We start from the raw sequence: 21522 nt of genomic DNA, 5'->3' as shown, positions 1-21522 counted from the left end.
GGTGGATAAAATGCTCAGATGCAAGAGGAGTTTGATTCCAGCTGGACAGTATCAATGAAGCCTCTGAGTTGTCAGCTCTACAGTTTTTCTATTTGGATTTCTGCCTCTCCTGTAAGGTGCGAACAGGTTAGACTTGATCAATAATGAATGCTTTTTGAGTCAGTGTTCCTCTCTCCCGTAAAAAAGATGGTGTCATGCTTCCAATTCAAGAAGCTTTCTTTGATTTTTGAATACCTTTAGATCTGCTTCCAACTTTCTTCTCTAAGAAAGATTGTAGAGAGGGCAGTGGTTCTCCAATTCCAGAGAGGAAGTAGATTATTTGAACCCATGGTTGTCAGGTTTCAGGAAAGTGTATAGCATAGAAACTGCATCTGTTACATTTGCATATGACCAATAGAGAGACTGTAAGTGGGACCCTGCAACTCTTCTTATTCTCCTTGACTTTTCCATGGCTTGCAATGTCATCAACCATGGTAAGCTTCTAGGGATCTAGGTGGTGGGGATAGATTTTGTCTTGCAGGTTCTCCTGTTTCCTGAAGGGACAGCTTCAGTTGGCTATGGGAATGAGGATCCACCTGGAGACTTTTACTTTGTGAAATGTTTAAGACATCTGTCCTATCTCCACTTCTCTTAATAAATACATGAAACTGCTAGGGAAGGTAATTCATCAGTATAGGATTCAGTAACATCAGTATTGGTCCCAGATCAAACGTGATGTGGTAGAAGTGCTGGTCCAGTGCCAGGAAACTGTCAAGGTCTAGATGGGAAAGAACAGATTCAGACAAACCTTCCAAGACAGTGTGGCTGTGTTTGTGGGCCAAATAACTCCAGAGAAATACCATTTTGGATTCTGAATGGAGGTCTATTCCCTAATTTATGAATGGTTAATAATTTAGGGGCATATCCAGACTCATAGCTCCTGCTTGATGAGTAAGTATAAGTACATCTTTTGGTAACTGCTAACCATTACACATTACTCCCAATTGGATTATTGTACTCTATATGATGCTGCCTTGAGGAACACGTGGAAGCTACAGCTGATACAGAAGTAGTCTGGCAATGATGGGAATATAACAGAATGACCTGGCTGCTTCAGAAGCAGCACTGGTTGCCAGTTGGCTTCTATGTATAATTCAAGGTGCTGATTAAATTTTAAAGTCCTGCATAGCTCTGGATCTGGTTATCTAAAAGAGATCATTTTCTCCTATATTCATCTGCCAGATTGAAGAGGGTCAAATCCTTCCAAGTTCCATTTTTGCGAGACTGGCATCTGATGGGATGACATTAAGGCTCTTTCATGTTTTTCTGAAAGTAAGAGATATACAGGACTCTGGAAGCAGAGATATTTGGAGAGGTGGGATCAAATGATTAAAGCTTCATTGCATCATCACAATTCTTTTTGTAAGCATGTCATTGCCAGGCTGTAAAAAACAAACAAACCAAGAAAGACATGCTGAGGTTCTTCTAAGCAGCTTTCTTTATTGTTCCTCACCTATAGACAGAAAACTTGCCAAAGTAAAATAGATTACTTACATCATTAAACTTATACTCCGAGAACTTCTAGGGAGGAGATGTCTTGACTCTTTCTCTCTCACACAATTTCACTGTCTTTTGCCCCTCTGGAATGCACTTCCTCCCTCCTAGAATCTGGACTACATTCTACCACAGCCATAACATATGTACCAAAAGAGGTGGAGCAGCGGCCCAACCCTGCTTTTGTCACTTTGATGAAAACATTGGACATTGCAGATGCCTCTGTATTGGAAGGTTGTGTTATGTGTGCTAAAATTGCTACATAGAAAAAAAGCCACAATTCAATGCTGCGTTCATCTGATTTAAATTAACTGACTTCAGTTGGCTCAAGCTGTAGAGCTTTAAGGTGGTTTCTAATATCCAGTGCTATAGCTCTTGCAACAATAATGTTTCCCCTGGCCACATATAACAGATGCTCCGATTCCTTTGGTAATGGAGAGGGAGAGGAGGGAGTCGGGGTAGGGAATAATCATGCTTTTTTTAATGCTGTCTCCAAAGACAGGAGATGGAATGTTATAGCCTTTCCAAATACCAACTCCTGTTGAGGGCTGGCTGAATTTTCCTGCCTGAGGCAAAAAACAAGATGTACATACAACTGCAGAAGCAGATCAGACAGGCGTTTGAATAGGGCTCAACACTGAAAACAATGAACAAGGTTTGGAATTAAAACAGGCCCCATGCTGCATTCAGACAGTTCTGTTTTCCTAATTTCTCATCACCAGTAGCTGCTTTAGACCATCTGCAAGGCCCCCTCCTCATTTTCCCTCAGCTTCCAGGAGTAGATCTGCCATCTATATTACGGTAGTAAACTGATTCATGAATGCCTAGCAGCCATGCAGACTGATTACATTTCTCATTATAATTGATTTCAAATTGTATATCCAAGATGGAAAAGACCAATAAATCATAAGAAAATTAATTTAAGCAGCCACAATATGAAAAATTTTGTTCAGAATTACTTCTTTCATCTGTGATCTCTGAGAAATCGTAAATATATGGCCAGGTGACTGAAAAAAGCAAATACTTCTATTTTCAAAAATGGGAGGAAACCCCAAAATCCAGGTAATTCAAGCTGGTTAGCTTCATTTTAATATCACTTGTCTTGAAGCAAATTATTAAGCAGTCAATTTTTGAGTATTAAAAAAAGAATGTAATGCCTGGCAAGAGCCAGTATCAAAAATAAATTATGGCAAACTAATATGAACTCTTATAACAGAATGAATATTTAACTGACCATCAGAATGCAGTAGACTAGCGTGACACAGCATACCCTTGTTTTCAGCAAAATATTCAACAAAGTCTCCCATGAGATCCTGGGTAAAGAAGACAATAAAAAGTGGGCTGCATTATGCTACCATTAAGGGCATTGTGCCCAGTTGCGTACAACTTCATGTCAAGGTGAAGAGTAGCATCAAATAAGGCTTCTTTCAAGGACCTATGCTGTTCAACATTCATAAATTGTTTGGATGAGGGTTAGAAAATATAATTATCAACTCTGCAGATCAGAGAAAGAGAGGAAGATGCTGACAAATAACCACAGAGAACATTATCAAGATTCAGGAGGATATTTACATTTTGGTAAGAAAATTAAAATCAAAAGATTGGGGTCAGAGGAATTGCACTGGGCAGCAGTACATGTGAAAACAATCTGGTGCCTTAGTGGATCATGAGCCAAAAATGTAGTGCAGCTACTGACAATGCAAATTCAAATCTTTGATTGCATCAACAAAAGTACGTCAAGACCAGAAATTATAATTCCCCTCTATTCAATGTTAGATTGCATCCAGGATATTGTGTCCAGTTCTATTTAGGAAGGACATTGACAAATGACAATATATCTAGCAGTCAATGTGATAAGGGTCCTGAAACAAACAAACAAAAATTGAGGAATAGTTGAAGGTATATAGGGTATGTTTAGTCTGAAAAGGAGGAGACTATGGGGAGACATGATCACTTCTGAAGAATCTAAAAGGCTAACATATAGAGGATGGGGCAGAATTGTTCAGAGTTGTTCCAGAAGATAAGAAAAAATGAGCTTAAAGAACAAGAAGGTAGGTTTTGGCTGGACCTCAGAAAAAAAGTTAATGGTAAGAGCTGTTCAACAATGAAAGAGAAGGGAAGATATCGATTTTTATTTTTATTTTGGTGCTTAAACAGAGGTTGGATACTCAGCTGTAAGAGGATAGTGTAGCAATAATTTCTCACTGGGCAGTAATTGGAACAAATGATCTCCATGATCCCTTCCAAATCTTACATGTTATAATTCCATTATTTATTTTTATCCTACCTTTATTATTTTTATAAATACTATACTCCTTTCTCCTCCCATTTACCTCACAACAGCCCTGTGAGGTGGGTTGGGCTGAGAGAGAGTAACTGGCCCAAGGTCACCCAGGTCGCTTTCATAGGTAAAGGGGAACTCACCGTCTCCTGTTTCCTAGTCTCGATACGTTAATCACTGGACCAAACTGGGTCTCATTGAGAGGCTTGAGAAAAATAATCCAGAATAGGTGAACACATTTCATTCCCTTAAGCATAATTATAACTCAATTGCTTCAGATTTTGTGTGTATGGGAGGACTTTCCCACTGATATTAGCAAGAGTCACTGGACAGTATGACGGGTGGCATATATATACATTTATTAAATAAACCCACTGGAGCCCTTCTCTTGAACTGAAGACAGTTCCCGTAATTGTACACATTCAGACATACTACTGAGTTATCAGTAGCTGCTACTTTTGGGTATCACATATTTCTGTTAGAAAAACAATACAGCAGAGCACTTGGGATAGATATTATACAGTATTACGTTACTGCTGCTGATTTTAGTTATATTTTTAGAACGACAACCGTTTCTCAACAAACAAGAGAGGCTGGCCCTCAATGCAGCGGAAACAAGCTCCAATGTATTCCTTTTAGGGGGACGCAAATACCCCAAGCAGAATACCCTGAAAAGTTGTTGAGGGCAGTAACGTAATACTGTATAATATCTATCCCAAGTGCTCTGCTGTATTGCTTTTCTAACAGAAATATGTGATACCCAAAAGTAGCAGCTACTGATAACTCAGTAGTATGTCTGAATGTGTACAATGTGTATATATATAGGCAGCTCCCCAGCCCTCAACATCTATCTATCTATCTATCTATCTATCTATCTATCTATCTATCTATCTATCTATCTATCTATCTATCTATCTATCTATCTATCTATCTATCTATCTATATATCTATATATATATATATATATATATATATCTCAATTGCACTAATATATCAAGAAGGCAGAAGCAGATATAAAGCATGAATTGGGTGGGGGCGGGAAGCAAAGGACGTGTCAAGCGCGATCTGAAAGAGAAATAGCACCGCAGGGCTGTCTAAACGAGGGCACGAATCGCCGGTCTTAAAAGAGACAACGCTGCTCCAGAGCAGGGCGCCCCGCTTCCTGGGAGTCCGTGGTCTCCGGGAGGTCAGGCGCGCCTTTCTTTCGGAGGAAACACGCCCGAGCCAGTCCGCCAAAAGTGGTGCCGAGCCCGCAAGCCGGCCCCGAAAGCTCTTCCGCCAGGACTGTGTGTCCGCTCGGGGTTGCTACGCAGGTGCCTCCTTCTCCCAGGGAGCTTAGCGCGGCTTGGAATGGCGGCTCCCAGCAGCCGCTATCCGCACATGGGTTTTTGCTTCGCGTAGGGAAAAGCAGGCGCTTTCTCTCCTCCTCCCTTCCCCAGCCGCCCCCTTTCCCTTCCCAGGCATCGAATACGGGAACATGCGGGCTTTGGAGCGGGTGTTACTGAGGGGCTTCCCCAGCGCGGCGGAATCCCCGCGGTGGAAACAGAGCGAGGCGGCTTCGGCGGCAGGTAAGCCAGGTCGGGCGCCTTCCTTGCTGCTCGCGCTGCCTGCTTGCTTGCCGCGGTGGCTCTCAGCAGCTTCCCTGGATTTGGGCAGAAGGGCAGAAGGGAGGGCGGGCCTTTCTTCTTCCCATTCCTCCTCGCCCCCCTTTCCCTCTTTCCCTAATACCTCTTTGGGTTTCGATGCAGCGATGCAGAGAAAACGCGCCTGCCGAGGAAAGATGCTTCTGTGGTTTCTTAGAAGTCAGCTAATCCCTCGGGAAAACTAATCCCCCTGAAAGTTGGGAAGGTTTACTGAGGTAGAGCGGGGATGGGGATAGGTGCCGGACAGGTAAGGGTCTGATTTTGCGACTCTAGCTACGGTAGACAGACCCTCTGCTTATTTCACAGACTGATGTTTTCTTTGCAGTATATACTAGAGGCCATTCCATTCCAGTATATGTTGGAAAGATACATATAAAGAAAAATAGACATATATTCTATTCCAGTATATACTGGAGGCTATTCCATTCCAGTATATATTGGAAAGATATATATATAAAGAAAAATAGACATGTATACTATTCCAGTACATACTGGAGGCTATTCCATTCCAGTATATGTTGGAAAGATATATATATATATAAAGAAAAATACTTATATTCTATTCCAGTATATACTGGAGGCTATTCCGTTCCATATATATTGGAAAGATATATATATAAAGAAAAATAGAAATATATTCTATTCCAGTATATACTGGAGGCTGTTCCATCCAAGGCCAAGCCTATCAGGATGGGTACCACTTTCTCTTTTCCCTTCCTCCTCCCATAAAGAAGACAGACAATTCATGTGCCAAAGCTTCAGTGACTAATATAATTGTCATGTTGAGGTTTCTAAACCCAGATAACACCCTCCTTTTTTTGCTGCACTTATTAAGTACATAATAATGCCTTTTGACTTTGCATTTAACATTTCTCTTCCTCTTACTGATTCTGTGATATCAATCCAAACTTTCTTGATTCTTCTTGAGTGAGACAAGTGTATTCATTTCAGTTCTAATAGATCATAAACTCTCTTTGGTTGGACACCATGTACGGATGGGATTGGAGTTGTCATATTTAGGGTGGCCAATTTACAGTACCCTTTACTTCTGTACTAACTCTGAAGACAATAATTGGATCTCAGGGTGCATTTCTAATGTATTTTTGCTTCCATGGTGTACACTTTCTCATCTATACTTTTTCCAGAGCTCTAGTATTGGCAGATCTATATGATTATTGTGTTTGATTATATGATTATTAGTTATATTGAAGATTTTCCTCCTTTTCTACTTTATGGGGAGGGGGGGCTGAAATAATGCAACTTGAAAAAAAACATTAAATTAATTGCAAAAATATTTAAGAACAAATGAGACGATGTAAGATTCATTAGACTCCTTGATATTTATGGATGCTCTTGGTTTTCCACTACTTTCTTTTTGGTTTAGTACTTATTCAGTAAATATGGGATAAAATTTAAATATGACTAGTTTTATAATACAGTTGATAGGAATGGACATTTTTGAGAATACAATTCTTTTTCCTGTCCAAATCTCAGATAACCACGTAAAATACAGTACAAATATAAGTCACTCACACTAATTACTTTAATTTTTAGAAAGTGGATCATTATTGCAGTTGTTGTTGGAAGGGAACTATGAGTCCATCTTTCTAAGTAAAGCAATCCAGAATGTTTTCACCGTATCTTCAGGAAAAGAGAACACCATTGAAAGCTACTTGGAAAAGCAAATACAAGCTTACCTGGATTGTTCTTCAGCAGACATTGATTCTATTGAAAGGTAAATTGTTTTGGAAAGAGAATAATACTTTGCTTGCATCTGAACCACAACACATCCCCCCAAAGCCCAATTTCAAATGATCTCACAAACTATTCAGTGTGTGTCTATCGAGGTTCTCAATCATCCAATCGTGGTTGTCCCAAAAGTGCTTTTCCAAAAAGCAACTGGACTGTCTTGGTTTTTTTCCTTCTTCAGAACTGAAGAAGTTTCTTGGATGAGAAGTGAAACATTTTCAAGGAAAAAAACAAAGTCCAGTTTCCTTTTGGAAAAGCACCTGTGGCACATTCAGAATGTGTATTGTAAGTATTGTGGTGTTCAATGTTGTTTTTTTTATTGGTTTCAGCTATAATGTGGGAATAGCTTATTCCATCCCTGTTGTTACTATCGTGATGAAAAATATAATATGCCAAGGAGTTAGCTTCATGGGATGAATTAGGACATGCACTTTTAAGATTTGCCATAACAGAAAGTTGTGTTTGCTTTATCTGCTCAAAGTAGGCTTCCTATCTTGCTTTTTCCTTTGTTTTTCCATTTAGTACCCCGAGTTTCAGGAGAAATTTTGAAAAGAGATATACTACTCCATGTTCATATCTTCACATTTGACTGGAAACTATACTTGCAAACTTTAGTAATGTGGGGTTTCTGAGTTTTGTGCCTTTTCAGTTACTATATCCATTTCTTGGTATTTGCCCAGACTGTAGTATATGTAATTAAAATACCATTGAATAAACAAACATTCCTTGTTTATACTTCTTAATATTGTATGTTCAATTTATGGTTTGGGCTTGATATTTCACCTATAACATTACTGAAAAAATGAAGATGCATTTCCCTTTAGCTTCATTCTGCTGTTTTTCAGTTGGCCATTCTTGTACATTCAAGCCTCTGTTCTCACAAAAATAAAAAATTCACTTCAAAGATAGATGTTTTGCCTGGGTTCATACATGACATCAAGACATAATTTGTTCAATCATGGTTTATTAAATGTCTCATAATATGTTTCACAGTAACTCAAAACTAAATGTGATATGAATTTAGCTTGTCAAATTAGTATTTGGTGGTTTAATGATTTGAATGAATTGTAGTAATTATAGTAACTTGAGATATTAATCTTATGTCTGAAAGGACTCTTAAGGGAGACTTAGATATGAGGTGTGTTGTCTTCACACATTTTTAAGGATTCCTCTTATGCCTTACCTAGTTGCATAATATTTTAATTTAATTCACCATTCTGATTTAGTAGTTCTTGGTGGATTACCACAAAGAAAGGCATATGAAAATATTGCCAATTCTGAAATCCTAAATTTAATTTATCATCTTTCATTTCATAATAGATTGTAGTCTAATGGGATACATGCACAGAGTTAGGATTCCTCTAAAATTCCCAGTGTAATAAATATTATGGCAGTGCAATGATTCCAAACTTATTGACACATCTAATCCCACCTTCCAGCTTAACCTCCTCCTCTTCTACATTAATTAGTGAAAGACAGACTTCCATTTCCTTGATATAGCCAAAATAATTGTTGGCTTTTCTAGTACTTCTGAAATTTTAGGAAATTGTATTCTTTGTAATTAATCAACTGTATCCATGGAGACCTGAATGGAGGCTAGAAAAGATGTCCCCTGAAGCCATTCTCAGCAATCAGGAGACTTAAAATGAAACCATGTTAAAGAGGAACATTGACGTTGCTTGTGGTAAGCTGGCTGGGAAAGACACAAATGAAGATCACATGACCCATGGACACTGCAACCTTAACAAATACATGCCAGTTGCTAAGCACCCAAATATTGATCATGTGATTATAGGACAGTGATGGCGAACCTTTTAGAGACTGAGTGCCCAAACTGCAACCCAAAACCAACTTATGCATTGTCGAGTGCCGGGTGGGTGTGGCCCATTGAGTAGGCGTGGCTGCGGTGGTAACGGCAGACTGGGTGGGACTAAAAAGTTCAATCAATCAATTTCAACTTTTCAAGATCTTTTTTTTTCCCCGCAAGAAGTTGAAATTGACTGATTGAACCTTTTTTTTTTTTTTGCATATGGTGGTGTAGGCCTAAAGTGAAAAGGTTTTATAAAACCCAGCTGAAGGCCTAGGACTGGGGCGATGGCGCGTGTGCCCACAGAGAAGGCTCTGAGGGCATAGGTTCGCCACCACTGTTATAGGATGTTGTAACAGCTATAAATGCAAGTACCAGTCGTAAGTCACTTTTCCAGTGCCATTGTAACTTCAAATGGTCACTAAATGAATGGTTTAAATTGAGGACTCAGACAGACTTTCTGCTCTTAGTCATTCACCAATTTTTTTATTTTGTCAACATTTAAAATGTTCTATGTAAGCTAGAGGTTGATTATTAAAGAATGATAGATTCCTGTTCTGTATTCATTTATATATAAACACAACATTTTTATGTGTATTGCAGACAAAGTGTGGTGTTCCTCCTTGGTGTAGGGAGCTTACAGCTGTTTGCACAGAGCAACTGGACTGGACCTCCTACTGACTTAGAGCCTCAGGATTTTCTTCCACCTGAAATATTGCAACAGTATAATGAGGTACTTTTCTCCACCTTCAATAGTTGGGCGACTGAAAAATATTCCTTTTAGTACTAGAGAAATGGCAAATCTGAAATCAGCTGGATTTGTCACAGTATGAAACTTGTGAACCCTTTCTGTTATTCTGAAAGACTTTGCCATTAGTATAGTATAGTATAGTATAGTATAGTATAGTATAGTATAGTATAGTATAGTATAGTATAGTATAGTATAGTATAGTATAGTATAGTATAGTATAGTATAGTAGGTATTCTACAGCTAATGTTTTATATACCTTTCTCATTTCAGATTTTAAACAAATATATATATGTTGCTAAAAAAGAAAAAAATCATAAACATAAATTATAATTGTACACTGTATAGATTGATCTTTGGTCTTTACAGTACATTGTCCTATGGTTGTATTTGAAGGTTTACTTTGTTAAACAACATCACAATTCATTTATTATAATTCCTATGTGCACTATTAATTGTTAGTGGAATGTAGGACAGTCTTCTCGTTTGTATTAGTTGACCAGATAATTTGGATTGGATCTATTGATGTTCTGCTGGTGGGACAGGGGCTTCTTCTGGGTGAATTCTCTGGTTCTACCAGTACTTAGCTTTGAATTGTTTCAGAATATGCAGTCGAAGGTTTAGTCTTTTTAGCTGAACAATCCTTCATTGTTATTATTTGACATTGTTTCTTGCTCTTAATTAAAGCTATGCCTGTACGTCACCCCACCGCCCAAAATTTAAATTAGGTGAACAGTCATTGCTGGTGAATTGGATTCTCCTTCTCTGTGAAATCTGTCCTAGGAGGAGCAGAGGAGATTGTTGTTGTGCAAGGGGAAGTTAAGTGACTTTGGATATAGCCAGAGTTAGGTTACTCAGAGTAGGCTATGCAAAGCATTTGCAGGGATGCTTTACAAAGTGCGCATTTTCAATGCATTTTAACAATCCTCTCTGGAAAGTGTGGCCCAGCTGTTTTGAGGTCTCTCCCAAGTTGTTTCTTTAATCCTGTTCAAACATAGACTATTTTGGTGAAAGTATTATTATTTATCATGTATGTAGATGTGCAGACTCTAATAAAGACTGTGAAGCAGCCGTGCTGAGCCTTTCAGAGAATGTGGCTTCCCCTCCTATTTGAGCCTTTCCCCCAGTGCCAGAATGGCAGAGATGGCAATAAAACTGCAACCTTGGGACAGGTGTGGGAGGAGACACATCCTTTGCACCCCTACAGCCACTAGCCAACTGAATACAGCAGCAAAACAAATAAAGATGTTTTTCCTTCAGAAGGAGTGGTTGGTCCAAAAGACAGTGTCATGGTTCCAATAGATGAGACCAAACAAATCAGAACTCCGAGGCTGGCTTTCTGACAGAATGCTCAACCCCCCCAATTCGACCGGTAGAAATGACCTTGGCTCCCACAGGACAGAGAATTGTTTAGACCAGCAGAAAAACTACACTTCCCCCTCCCGTTCTTGTGGCAGCCTAGAATGAGCAAGATGGCTTCAGCCAGGTTCGTTGTAGAGTTGCCAGGCAGGAAAAGAAGTGCAGAGGCCCAGTAAGACAAAAGCACAACATAAAAAAAGGGGGCAAGAGGTCTATATGCTGGCCATTAACAGAAAAAGAAGAAATCTCAGAGGGGACTTAAGACAGAACAAAGTCAAGAAAGAAACATTGGTGCATACTAGTAATAGTATGGAGCACAGTATATAGGCCATTGTAATACAATAATAGTAATTGAATAGTAATATAGAATATAGTAATTATCATAGTAATAGTAATCATCATAATAATGTACTAATATGAAGCACTCACATATCACTGGTGAGTTGCAGACAAATGCTGCATCTGTGCTCCCACCTGTTCCAAAGGATCTCTTTGAAACTGAATTCAGTGCAGTACATGGAGTCCTCAACATGCTGGGTCACTTAACAACTGTTCAAAGTTATGATAGTCACCCCCAAAAGCGACTTACAACCCATTTTTGAAGTTACGACAGCCGCACATATCTCCCCCCACCACAGTAGCATGATTGCATTTTGGGTGCTTGACAACTGGATCCCCTTTATGGATGTTTGCAGTGTCTTGTGGTCATGCGACTGCGATTTGCATTCTGTTTTGCTGATTTCCAGTGCTTACTTCTGATTTCTGGCAAACAAGGCCCATTGGGAAAAATTAACACCAGCTACAAAAAATGTAAAAAAAAATCAGATCTGGTTGTGTGATACCATGACTTACAACTATAATTTCAGTTTCAATTGCCATCCTAAGTTGAAGGCTACCCGTACCCACAGCCACTAAAGTATGGCGTGTCTTCTAAAATAATGTGAAGCTGCCTAATATGACTTTCTTTCTTTTTTTTTACTGTTTCCAGACCAGTGCCTTGTCAACTTCTATCTTAGGGATGCTGGTTCTAGATGGTGAATCAATATACAGCTTGACTACCCACCCTATCTTGTTGATGCTGGCTAGAGTCATCCTTGTGAATTCCAGAAATAAGCTAGAAGCTATTCAGGTAAAGAAAAACAAGATTGAATAATTGTTCTTCTTTCCAGATGAGGAACCATTAAAGAGTGAGGGAATACCTATGTTTTTCAGGATACGCTTCTTTGAGATGATATTTCATTCTGTCGCAGTCATAGGAAACTAATGCAAGTACATAAATGCCAAATAATGTTTTAAATGTCGGAAGGTCCTTTGAATTTGGTTAATCCATTTGCCTTTCCAGCTCACTTTATCACCTCTCAGATCCTGGTGAGCCCCTTGTGAGCTTTTCTGAGTTCTCCCTGGGCTGTGACTAAACTTGGCATTTTCAGACAAAAAAGCAAATGCTCTGCCCTTGAGTTGTGCGTCATTATTTATTGATTGGATTTATATTCCACCTTTTTGTTCAGGAATTGCTCAAGGGAGTTAATGTAAAAATACAAAGATACAAATTAAAACAAAAGGTAAGGGCAATTCAAATGGCAAATACTAAAAAAAACCACCCCATATTCAATCTATACTACAGGTGCCATGATCTTTTTTTCAGATCTTATTGTTAACCACTGTTTAACCGCCACGTGCATGAATTAAAACCAAATAGAAATAAGTGGATCTGATGTTTGGAAATATATTTTTTCTCACTTTTAGACATTGCCCTGGTGGACACTACGATGTATTAATCTCCACCAGCAGCTGCTAGAAGAAAAGTCACCTGAACTCTTTGCTGTTGCCCAGGCCTGTATACAACAAGGTATAATTAACACTGACATTAACTATTAGTGGAGATTCATTCTTAGTTTATAGGGATCAAATTGCTACCCCGAAGGCTCTTACCTTATTTTTTAGGATTCTCTTTAATCTGAGAAAATCCTAGGAGCGAATGTTTTTCAATGCATTTTGTGTCTGACGTAGAAAATCCGTATTCAGAGGGTCATCTTGTTTAAAATCATGCTCCCTGGCTATTCTTAAAAGTGGATGAGACTAATGAACTATAATCAGTTCTGTCCATGGATTGTCTAACACAGGGGTAGGCAACCTTGGCTCTTTTATGACTCGTGGACTTCAGCTCCCAGAATTCCTGAGCCAGCCATGCTGAGGGGAAAGAGAGGTTTCCAAGCTGAGCCATGCTGGCTCAGGAATTCTGGGAGTTGAAGTCCACGAGTCATAAGAGCCAAGGTTGCCTACCCCTGGGCTAGCATATCATCTGAAGTTAGAGCAAGCTGAAGAAAAACATCACAGTGCTTTCCTACATGTCATAGTGTAGCAGTGGAAAGTCAGTAGCCCTCCAGATGTTGTGGAACTTACCATGTTAATATTGAGAGATGCTGGTGGTTCAGCAATATTATGAGGATTTCTTTACATTCCTGATCAGCAGCTTTAAAGGACTATTGATTATGTTTGTGGAAGTTTGCCTTTTGATATTGTTTCTTGGGGGATGTATTTTTAGCATGAATGGTGAGGGAGTCTTTTTTTCTTCGTTCTGTTTTTGTGGGGTGAAAGTAGCTATGCATTTGCAGGTTTTTTGTGTGAGGTGTGTGTGATTCTGTGTGTGAGAGAGACAGTGTGTATGTAATTGTGTAAAGAGCCGTGATAGCCAATGGTTAGAATGCAATATACTGTAGGTAGTCCTTGACTTATGACTACAATTGATCCCAAAATTTCTGTTGCTAAGTGAAACATTTGTTACGTGAGTTTTGCCTCATTTTACGACCTTTCTTGCCACAGTTGTTAAGTGAATCATTGTAGTTATTAATCAGTGACCTGGTTGTTAAGTGACTCTGGCTTCCCCATTGACCTTGCTTGTCGACAAAGGGGATCACGTGACCCCAGGACACAGCAGCTGTCATAAATATGAGTCAGTTGCCAAGCATCTAAATTTTGATCATGTGATCACAGGGATGCTGCGATGATTGTAAGTGAAGAACGGTCATAAGTCCTTTTTTGAGTGCGCTTGTAACATTGAATGGTCACTAAGCGAACTATTGTAAGTCCTTAAACTTATAATAGCTTATAGAGCTTACAAGCTTACAAAATTAGCAGGCTAACTCTGCCCACTGCCAGGAGTTCAATCCTGACCGGCTCAAAGTTAACTCAGCCTTTCATCCTTCCGAGGTCGGTAAAATGAGATTGTTGGGGGCAATATGCTAACTCTGTAAACCACTTAGAGAGGGTTGTAAAGCACTGTAAAGTGGTATATAAGTCTAAGTGCTATTGCTATTGTCTTTGTGTCATTATTGACTCCTGGCAATTGCCTAGATTGGTTCCTGCAGTTTTCTTGACAAGGCTTTTTGGAAGTGGTTTGCCATCACCACCTTCTCAGGGCTGAAAGACAGGCACTGGTCCAGCTGTGTTTGTGCTTAAGGTGGGAATAAAATCCTTATTCCCCCAGTTTCTAGCCTGATGCCTTAACCAATACCCCACACTGGCTCTCAATTTCTTGTAGTGTGTGTCTATTTCATTATTTCTTAAAAAAAACATTTTGGGTAGCATTGATAAGATTTTTGGCAGAGTAACTTGGAGCAGTATTTGGTGCAACATGCTTTGTCTCTATGATGTTGAGTTTTCTCTTCTTCCAAATAATATTAATCTTGATTTAAAATAAGATGTAGTAATGCTGACTAATGCTTCTATGAAGGCAAATTAGGTTTGCAAGATACTACATTATACTTTAGACCATGATTTCTCATATTTAAAAGTGTATTATATCATACTATATACATAAACATCCAGTTTTTGCGCTCTCTCTCTCTCTCTGTCTCTGTCTCTCTCTCTCATCTCTCTGTCTCTATCTCTGTCTCTCTCGTCTCTCTGTCTCTGTCTCTCTCTCTCTCTGTATCTCTGTCTCTGTCTCTCTGTCTCTGTCTCTGTCTCTCTCGTCTCTCTCTGTCTTGTCTCTGTCTTCTCTCACTCTCTCTCGTCTCTCTCTGTCTCTTGTCTCTCTTTCTGTCTCTCTCTTCTCTCTGTCTCTCTATTTCTCTCTCTCTGTCTCTTTCTGTCTCTCTCTCTCTGTCTCTTTCTGTGTCTGTCTCTCTTTCTCGTCTCTGTCTCTCTCGTCTCTGTCTCTCTCTCTGTCTCTCTATTCTCTCTTGCCTCTCTCTCTGTCTCTCTCTCTCTCTGTCCTTCTCTCCATGTCTCTCTGTCTCTTTCTCTCTGTCTCTCTCTTTCTCTCTGTCTCTCTCTCGTCTCTCTCTCTCTCTCTCTCTCTCTCTCTCTCTCTCTGTCTCTCTGTCTTTCTCTTGTCTCTTTGTCTCTCTCTGTCTGTCTCTCTGTCTCTGTCTCTCTCTCGTCTCTGTCTCTCTTTCTGTCTGTCTCTGTCTCTGTCCCTCTGTCCCTCTGTTTCTCTCTCTGTGTCTCTCTCTGTCTGACTCTCTTTTTCTCTCTCTGTGTGTGTGTGTCTCTCTGTCTCTCTCTATCTCTCTATCTATCTGTCTGTCTCTCTCTATATCTGTCTCTCTCTGTCTCTCTCTGTCTCTGTCCCTCTCTCGTCTCTCTGACTCACTCTGTGTCTCGTCTCTCTCTTTGTCTCTCTCTGTTTCTCTCTGTCTCTCTCTCTGTCTTGTCTCTCTCTGTCTCTCTCTGTCTCTGTCCCTCTGTCCCTCTCTGTCTCTCTTTCTGTTTCTTTCTCTCTGTCTCTCTTTCTCTGTCTCTTTCCTGTCTCTCTCGTCTCTCTGTCTCTGTCTCTCTGTCTCTTTCTGTGTCTCTCTATGTTTCTCTGTCTCTTTCTATCTCCCTCTCTCTGTCTCTGTGACTCCTTCTCTGTCTCTTTCTCTGTCTCTCTCTCTCCCTCTCTCTCTGTCTCCCTTTCTGTCTCTTTCTCTCTCTCTCCCTTTCTCTCTTTCTCTCTTTCTCTCTCTCTGTCTCTTCCTCTGTCTTTCTCTCTCTGTCTGTCTGTCTCTGTCTCTCTATTCTCTCTCACCTCTCTCTTTCTCTCTCTCTTTCTGTCTCTGTCTCTCTGTCTCTCTCTGTCTCTCTTTTGTCTCTGTCTCTCTGTCTCTCTCATCTCTCTGTCTCCCTCTCTTTGTCTCTCTCTGTCTCTTTCTCTCTGTCTCTGTCTCTCTCTCTCTCTCTCTCTGTGTCTCTCTCTTATCTGTCTCTCTCTCAGTCTCTTTGTCTCTCTCTCTCTGTGTCTCTTTCTCTGTCTCTCTCTTTCTATCTCTCTCTCTGTCTCTCTGTCTCTTTCTCTGTCTCTCTGTCTCTCTGTCTGTCTCTTTCTGTCTCTCTTTCTGTCTCTGTCTCTCTGTGTCTCTCTCTCATCTCTCTCGGTCTTTTTCTCTGTCTCTCTCTCTCTGTGTCTCTTTCTCTCTCTCTGTGTGTCTCTTTCTCTCTCTCTCTCTGTGTCTCTCTCTTTCTGTCTCTCTTTCTGTGTCTCTGTCTCTCTCTGTCTGTCTCTCTGTCTCTGTTTCTGTCTCTCTCTGTCTCTCATTCTCTCATCTCTCTGTCTCTCTCTGTCTCTGTCTGTCTCTTGTCTCTGTCTCTTTCTCTGGCTCTCTGGTTCTCTGTGTCACTTTCTGTGTCTCTATCTCTCTGTGTCTCTTTCTCTCTCTCCTCTCTCTCTCTCTGTCTCTCTCTCTTTCTCTCTCTTTCTTTTTTTCTCTCTCTCTCCCTCTCTCTCGTCTCTCTCTGTGTGTCTCTTTCTGTCTTTCTGTCTCTATCTGTCTCTCTGTCTCTCTCTCTCATCTCTGTCTCTGTCTCTGTCTCTCTGTCTCTGTCTCTCTCTGTCTCTCTCTCTGTCTCTCTGTCTCTTTTACTTTCTCTGTCTGTCTTTCTGTCTCTCTCTGTCTCTCTCTTGTCTCTTTCTCTTTGTCTATCTCTCTCTCTCTGTTTGTCTCTTTCTTTCTCTCTGTCTCTGTCTCTCTGACTCCCTCTCTCTTTGTCTCTCTCTTTCTCTTTCTCTCTCTTTCTCTCTCTCTCTCTCTCTCGTCTCTCTGTCTATGTCTCTCTCTCTGTGTCTCTGTGTCTCTCTGTCTCTCTCTCAGTCTCTGTCTCTCTGTCTCTCTCTGTCTCTGTCTCTCTCTTCTCTCTCTTTCTCTTTCAGTGTCTCTCTTTCCTTCTCTCTCTCTCTCTCTCATGTCTCTCTGTCTCTTTGTCTGTCTCTCTCTGTCTCTGTCTCTGTCTCTCTCTCATCTCTGTCTCTCTCTGATTCTCTCCTGTCTCTCTTCTGTCTCTCTCTCGTCTCTTTCTGTGTCTCTCTGTCTGTCTCTCTGTCTCTGTCTCTGTGTCTCTCTCTCGGTCTCTCTGTCTGTCTGTCTGTCTCTCTGTTTCTCTCTCTCTCGTCTCTCTCTGTCTCTCTGTCTCTCTGTCTCTTTCTCTCTGTTTCTCTCTTTCTCTCTCTCCCTCTGTCTGTCTCTTTCTCTGTCTTTCTCTCGTCTCTCTCTGTCTCTCTCTCTCTCTGTTTCTGTCTGTGTCTGTGTCTCTCTCTCTCTCTCTTTCTCTGTGTCTCTCTGTCTTTCTCTCTGTCTCTCTTTTTCTCTTGCTATCTTCCTTACCTTCTTATTGTAGTTCCCGTGTGACTGTGAAATACCAAAGTACTTGTAGCTGGTCTGTATGTCATAACTATCTTCCTATCTTTACTATCATCTTGCCACACCTCTCTAGTCTGAATGACATCTCAGTGTCCTCACTGTAAATCTGTATCAGGGTTATCACCAAGTTGATGTCGCATTCTCTCTTAGCATACAGCTTGATGTTATCCATTTAGAGGAGGTGACTGATAATAGTTCCACTCTTGAACTTGTATCTGTATCTAGTCTTTGTGATTATCTGGCTGAAGGTTTTCAAGACTATGCAGAACAGTAAGGGGAATAGTGCATTGCCTTGATAAATGCAACACTTGATGGCCACTTGGTGTGAGCTTTCTTGAGTTGACTTCCGATGTTATTTTCCACAGTCCCTTTGAGTTCTTAAAGAAGATCCTTAGTATCCTGTTGACTCTATATAGCGCCAGGCATTCACAGATCCATGTGTGTGTCATTGAGTCAAAGGCTTTTCCTGTAGTCAATCCAGGCTGTTTTCAGATTGATCTGTCTAGACCTTGAGTCTTGTGTGACTACTCTGTCTCTGAGCAACTGATGTTTTGAGCCTCCGGTGTTGTTCCCAGTGCCATTCTGAGCTGTGCTCATGTACTGGTCCATATGGTCCTGTGGCTTGGTGGTTATGATGCCTGATAGAACTTTCCATGTTGTGGGGAAGCCAGTTTTCAGCCGTCAGCTGACAGAACTATTTCTTTGTGGTGGTCTTTCATGATCAGCACTGTCCTTCCTTGTGTTAGTCTATCTGGGTGGGAGCTTGCTGCTAGTAGTTGGTTCATCTGTGCTGTTAGGTATTAATGCACTGCTGTTAGTTTCTTTAACTAGTAGATGTTGATCATGTTCAGCCCAGGTGCTGCCCAGTTTTCATGTTCTTGATCTGCTGTTTGATGTCTGCTACTGTGATTGTGGGTGGTTCCTGTTCTGGGAGATTGCTGTGATCTGCTTTCAAGTCCTGCAGCCACTTTGTACTAGTATTATGTGTCTTCTCTTTCTCCCATATGTTCTTCCAGTACTGTTCAGTTTCTGCTGTTGGTGACTTTGCTTTTATTGTGTTATTGTACTGCAGTTGGGAATACATCTTGGATGGTTCTTTGGAGAACAGGGCATTTATCTTATTGGCCTCTGCTTCTCTAGTGTATCTCCTTAGTTTGGTAACCAGTGCTATGAGTCTTTGTTTAGTACAGTATCTGAGTTGCTTTAATTTTAGCTTTTAATCTCATTTTCCGGGGAAGTTACGTACTGTTGTTCTTGATCATATAACCAAGCATCTCCAGGATTACAGCTGTAGCATATACCAATTCATTGGTTTGAGTTACAGTGGGGCTCTGTTGGCATTTTCTAGCATACTGTCTGATGGTACTTCTCTCCTATGTCTTGAGGGTTGGCTGTAGCTAATTTGTCCAGGAACTTACTGTATATCTCAAAAGGCAGCTGTGTTTTGTAATGAAGGGGGAGGCAGTGATGTTGGCTGCACAATATGTGGCTGCACATGTGATTGTTTTTCCAGGTCATCTTGAGTCCAGTATGTAATGTATAGTTGGTCTATCTCAAGTTGTGAGAGCAGCTTTCTCTTCACTATTTTGAAGAATTGGTAAACTAGCTGTTTCTCCATGAATGTGTTTGCAGGTTTTCCATCCTTCTATAGTTCCCTTATACGTTTCATATATCCCCTCTCTCATTTGGTTTACTGTTATGGTAGAGTGCTATCAATTCCAGGTTCTCTTGTCTAGTCCATGCGTGATTTGTTTCAGTAGCCCACTTATTGTCAGATTGTCCTGTTTTCCAAATGTCTGATGCAGACCTTGTTAATCTGCATGATTCTCTTAGTTTAGGTCGTTCTGATATTTGAAGTAGGCAGGTGAGGTGTTAGGAGTCCTTAGCAAGGAAGGTACCACTCAGGATTTGAACCTCAGTCTCCTGCATCAAAGACTGGTGCTCTAACCACTACGCTATCCAGCTGTTGTGTTATGTATGTATCAGTTTGTGTGTGTATACATACCCATCCATCTCTTTAGATTTGAAAACAGATATAAAGCCACATGTTTTCTATTCTCTTGAGTACAATAAGATTTTATTACTCTTTATCTTATCTGTGTCCTTGACCAAATGCTTATGAACATTTTTTAAACCCCTTAAAAATAATTTGCTTTGCTTCTAGGAAAACAGGCTATTTAGAGATGAATATTTGCCTGTAATTTATCCACTTTTTAAAATTGATCTAAAAATAAGTCTTTTTTCATCTTCTTAGATGAAACTTATGTTGTGTTTAATTCTTAAGACCTATTTTTAAAAAATACTGTTTCTGGTACAAAGGATTGCATGGGGGTTTGAAGAAAAAACTCTTTGCAGGAAAATAATGACTTTTTTCAAGATTGTCATTTTTTTTTTTTTTTGGCCAATAGAGCAACGAAGAAGTTCTCAGTGATTAAGACTGGCATTGGCAGTATTATATATGTTGAACAGATTCTCTTTTTCTCTCCCTTCAGTTTTTCTCCTTTCCATTTCATCTTTGCTTATGATCATATTTTACCACTGATATATTGGTCTCTTCTATACTCAGAATTGTTTCCTAGATTAATATTTACTCTGAGGTTAATGGTATTTGTCATTTTCTGAAATCAGGTTTAGAGAACCAACTTCAGATCAACTGCCAAGCATCTTAGTCATTGGTCTCAACTAATAAGGGTCCCGTCTCTCAGAGAGAAAGAAAAGAGCTGTGTTGCCCTTAAGCAAAAATCTGTAGTATATATTGGAAGGAGACATGTCTAAGAGTTAAATATATCCAAGAGTTAAATCATGTACTCAAATATTTAAAGTACACAATAAAATGGAATGTGGATTCGAATAAGATGGTATTCGAACTAGGCCTTAGCAGATCCTAAGGTGGTATCAGACTTTATAGTCTCACAAATGCTGACCATAAAAAGTTAAAACAGAAAATAAAGTGTGCGTGCGGGGGACTCTTGGCTATTTATGTATCATTTTTCACAAGAGGTTTGGAAGTTGCCAAACTGGGAAATTTGTATTTAAAACTTGGTGTATAAAAATGCAGATCAAGCAGGTCCGCTTTCAATTTAAACCTAGTTTATTTGCCTAGGGAGTAGTGAATCTGGAGTGTATTTTTCTGCTTTTTATTGTGTTTTCTTCACATTCTGTTTCTTAATCTTTTTTTTCCTTTTTTACAGTTTTTGAAATTGAGACTTTGTTCAACGATGATGAATGTTGGCAACTTGCTGTTCAATTTCATCTAGAATGTGCTTACACATTTTTGAATTATTACGAGTATAAAAAAGCCAAAGAACATTTCCTTGCAGCTAAAGACATAACTAAGTTACAGATTGAGTTGACAGGTATGTTCTTTTCCAAGTTCTTGAATATTAATCTGTATTAATATTAATACACCAATAAAACAGCAATAAAATGCAAATAAAATAAAACCAAAATAGGCACAAGCATTGCGAAAATTAATTTTAAAAAATATAACAATAAATTTGCATGCAGTTTCTTGGCTCATAATCTAATTTAAATGTGTTTAAATGTTGAAGGGAAGGTTGTTAAAAGAGAGCTAGCTGACCTCTTGACAAGGAAAGTCTTCCCTTGAATCTCTGCTGAATGTATCTCAGATGTTTGCAGAATCTTAAAGCTGAATAGATTCACTTAAGAGAGACTGAATAGAATCTCATTCAGAAAAAGTAAGTGTTTTTAGATCTCCGTACCACGGAATGCCTTCCATTCTATTGTGTAATAGAATGGAAGGCAGAGAAAGAAGAAAATCC

At 39.7% G+C, this 21522-nt stretch overlaps 1 protein-coding gene across 1 annotated transcript; it reads left to right on the top strand.

The window, feature by feature from the left end:
• Nucleotides 1–8339: 8339 nt before the first annotated feature.
• On the top strand, nt 8340–21151 carry TTC27 (tetratricopeptide repeat domain 27). The gene is made up of 5 exons (XM_029284146.1): nt 8340–8344; nt 9617–9746; nt 12109–12249; nt 12867–12969; nt 20932–21151. The coding sequence occupies exons 1-5, from the start codon at nt 8340–8342 to the stop codon at nt 21135–21137; spliced, it is 585 nt and encodes a 194-aa protein (XP_029139979.1). The 3' UTR covers nt 21138–21151.
• Nucleotides 21152–21522: the final 371 nt, after the last annotated feature.

The sequence above is a fragment of the Protobothrops mucrosquamatus genome, unplaced genomic scaffold, assembly GCF_001527695.2.
Source record: "Protobothrops mucrosquamatus isolate PMUCROS unplaced genomic scaffold, P.Mucros_1.0 scaffold393, whole genome shotgun sequence".
In the NCBI taxonomy this organism is placed as follows: domain Eukaryota; kingdom Metazoa; phylum Chordata; class Lepidosauria; order Squamata; family Viperidae; genus Protobothrops; species Protobothrops mucrosquamatus.
Note: the sequence above shows the minus strand (reverse complement) of the source record. Positions and strands in the feature narration are given on the sequence as shown.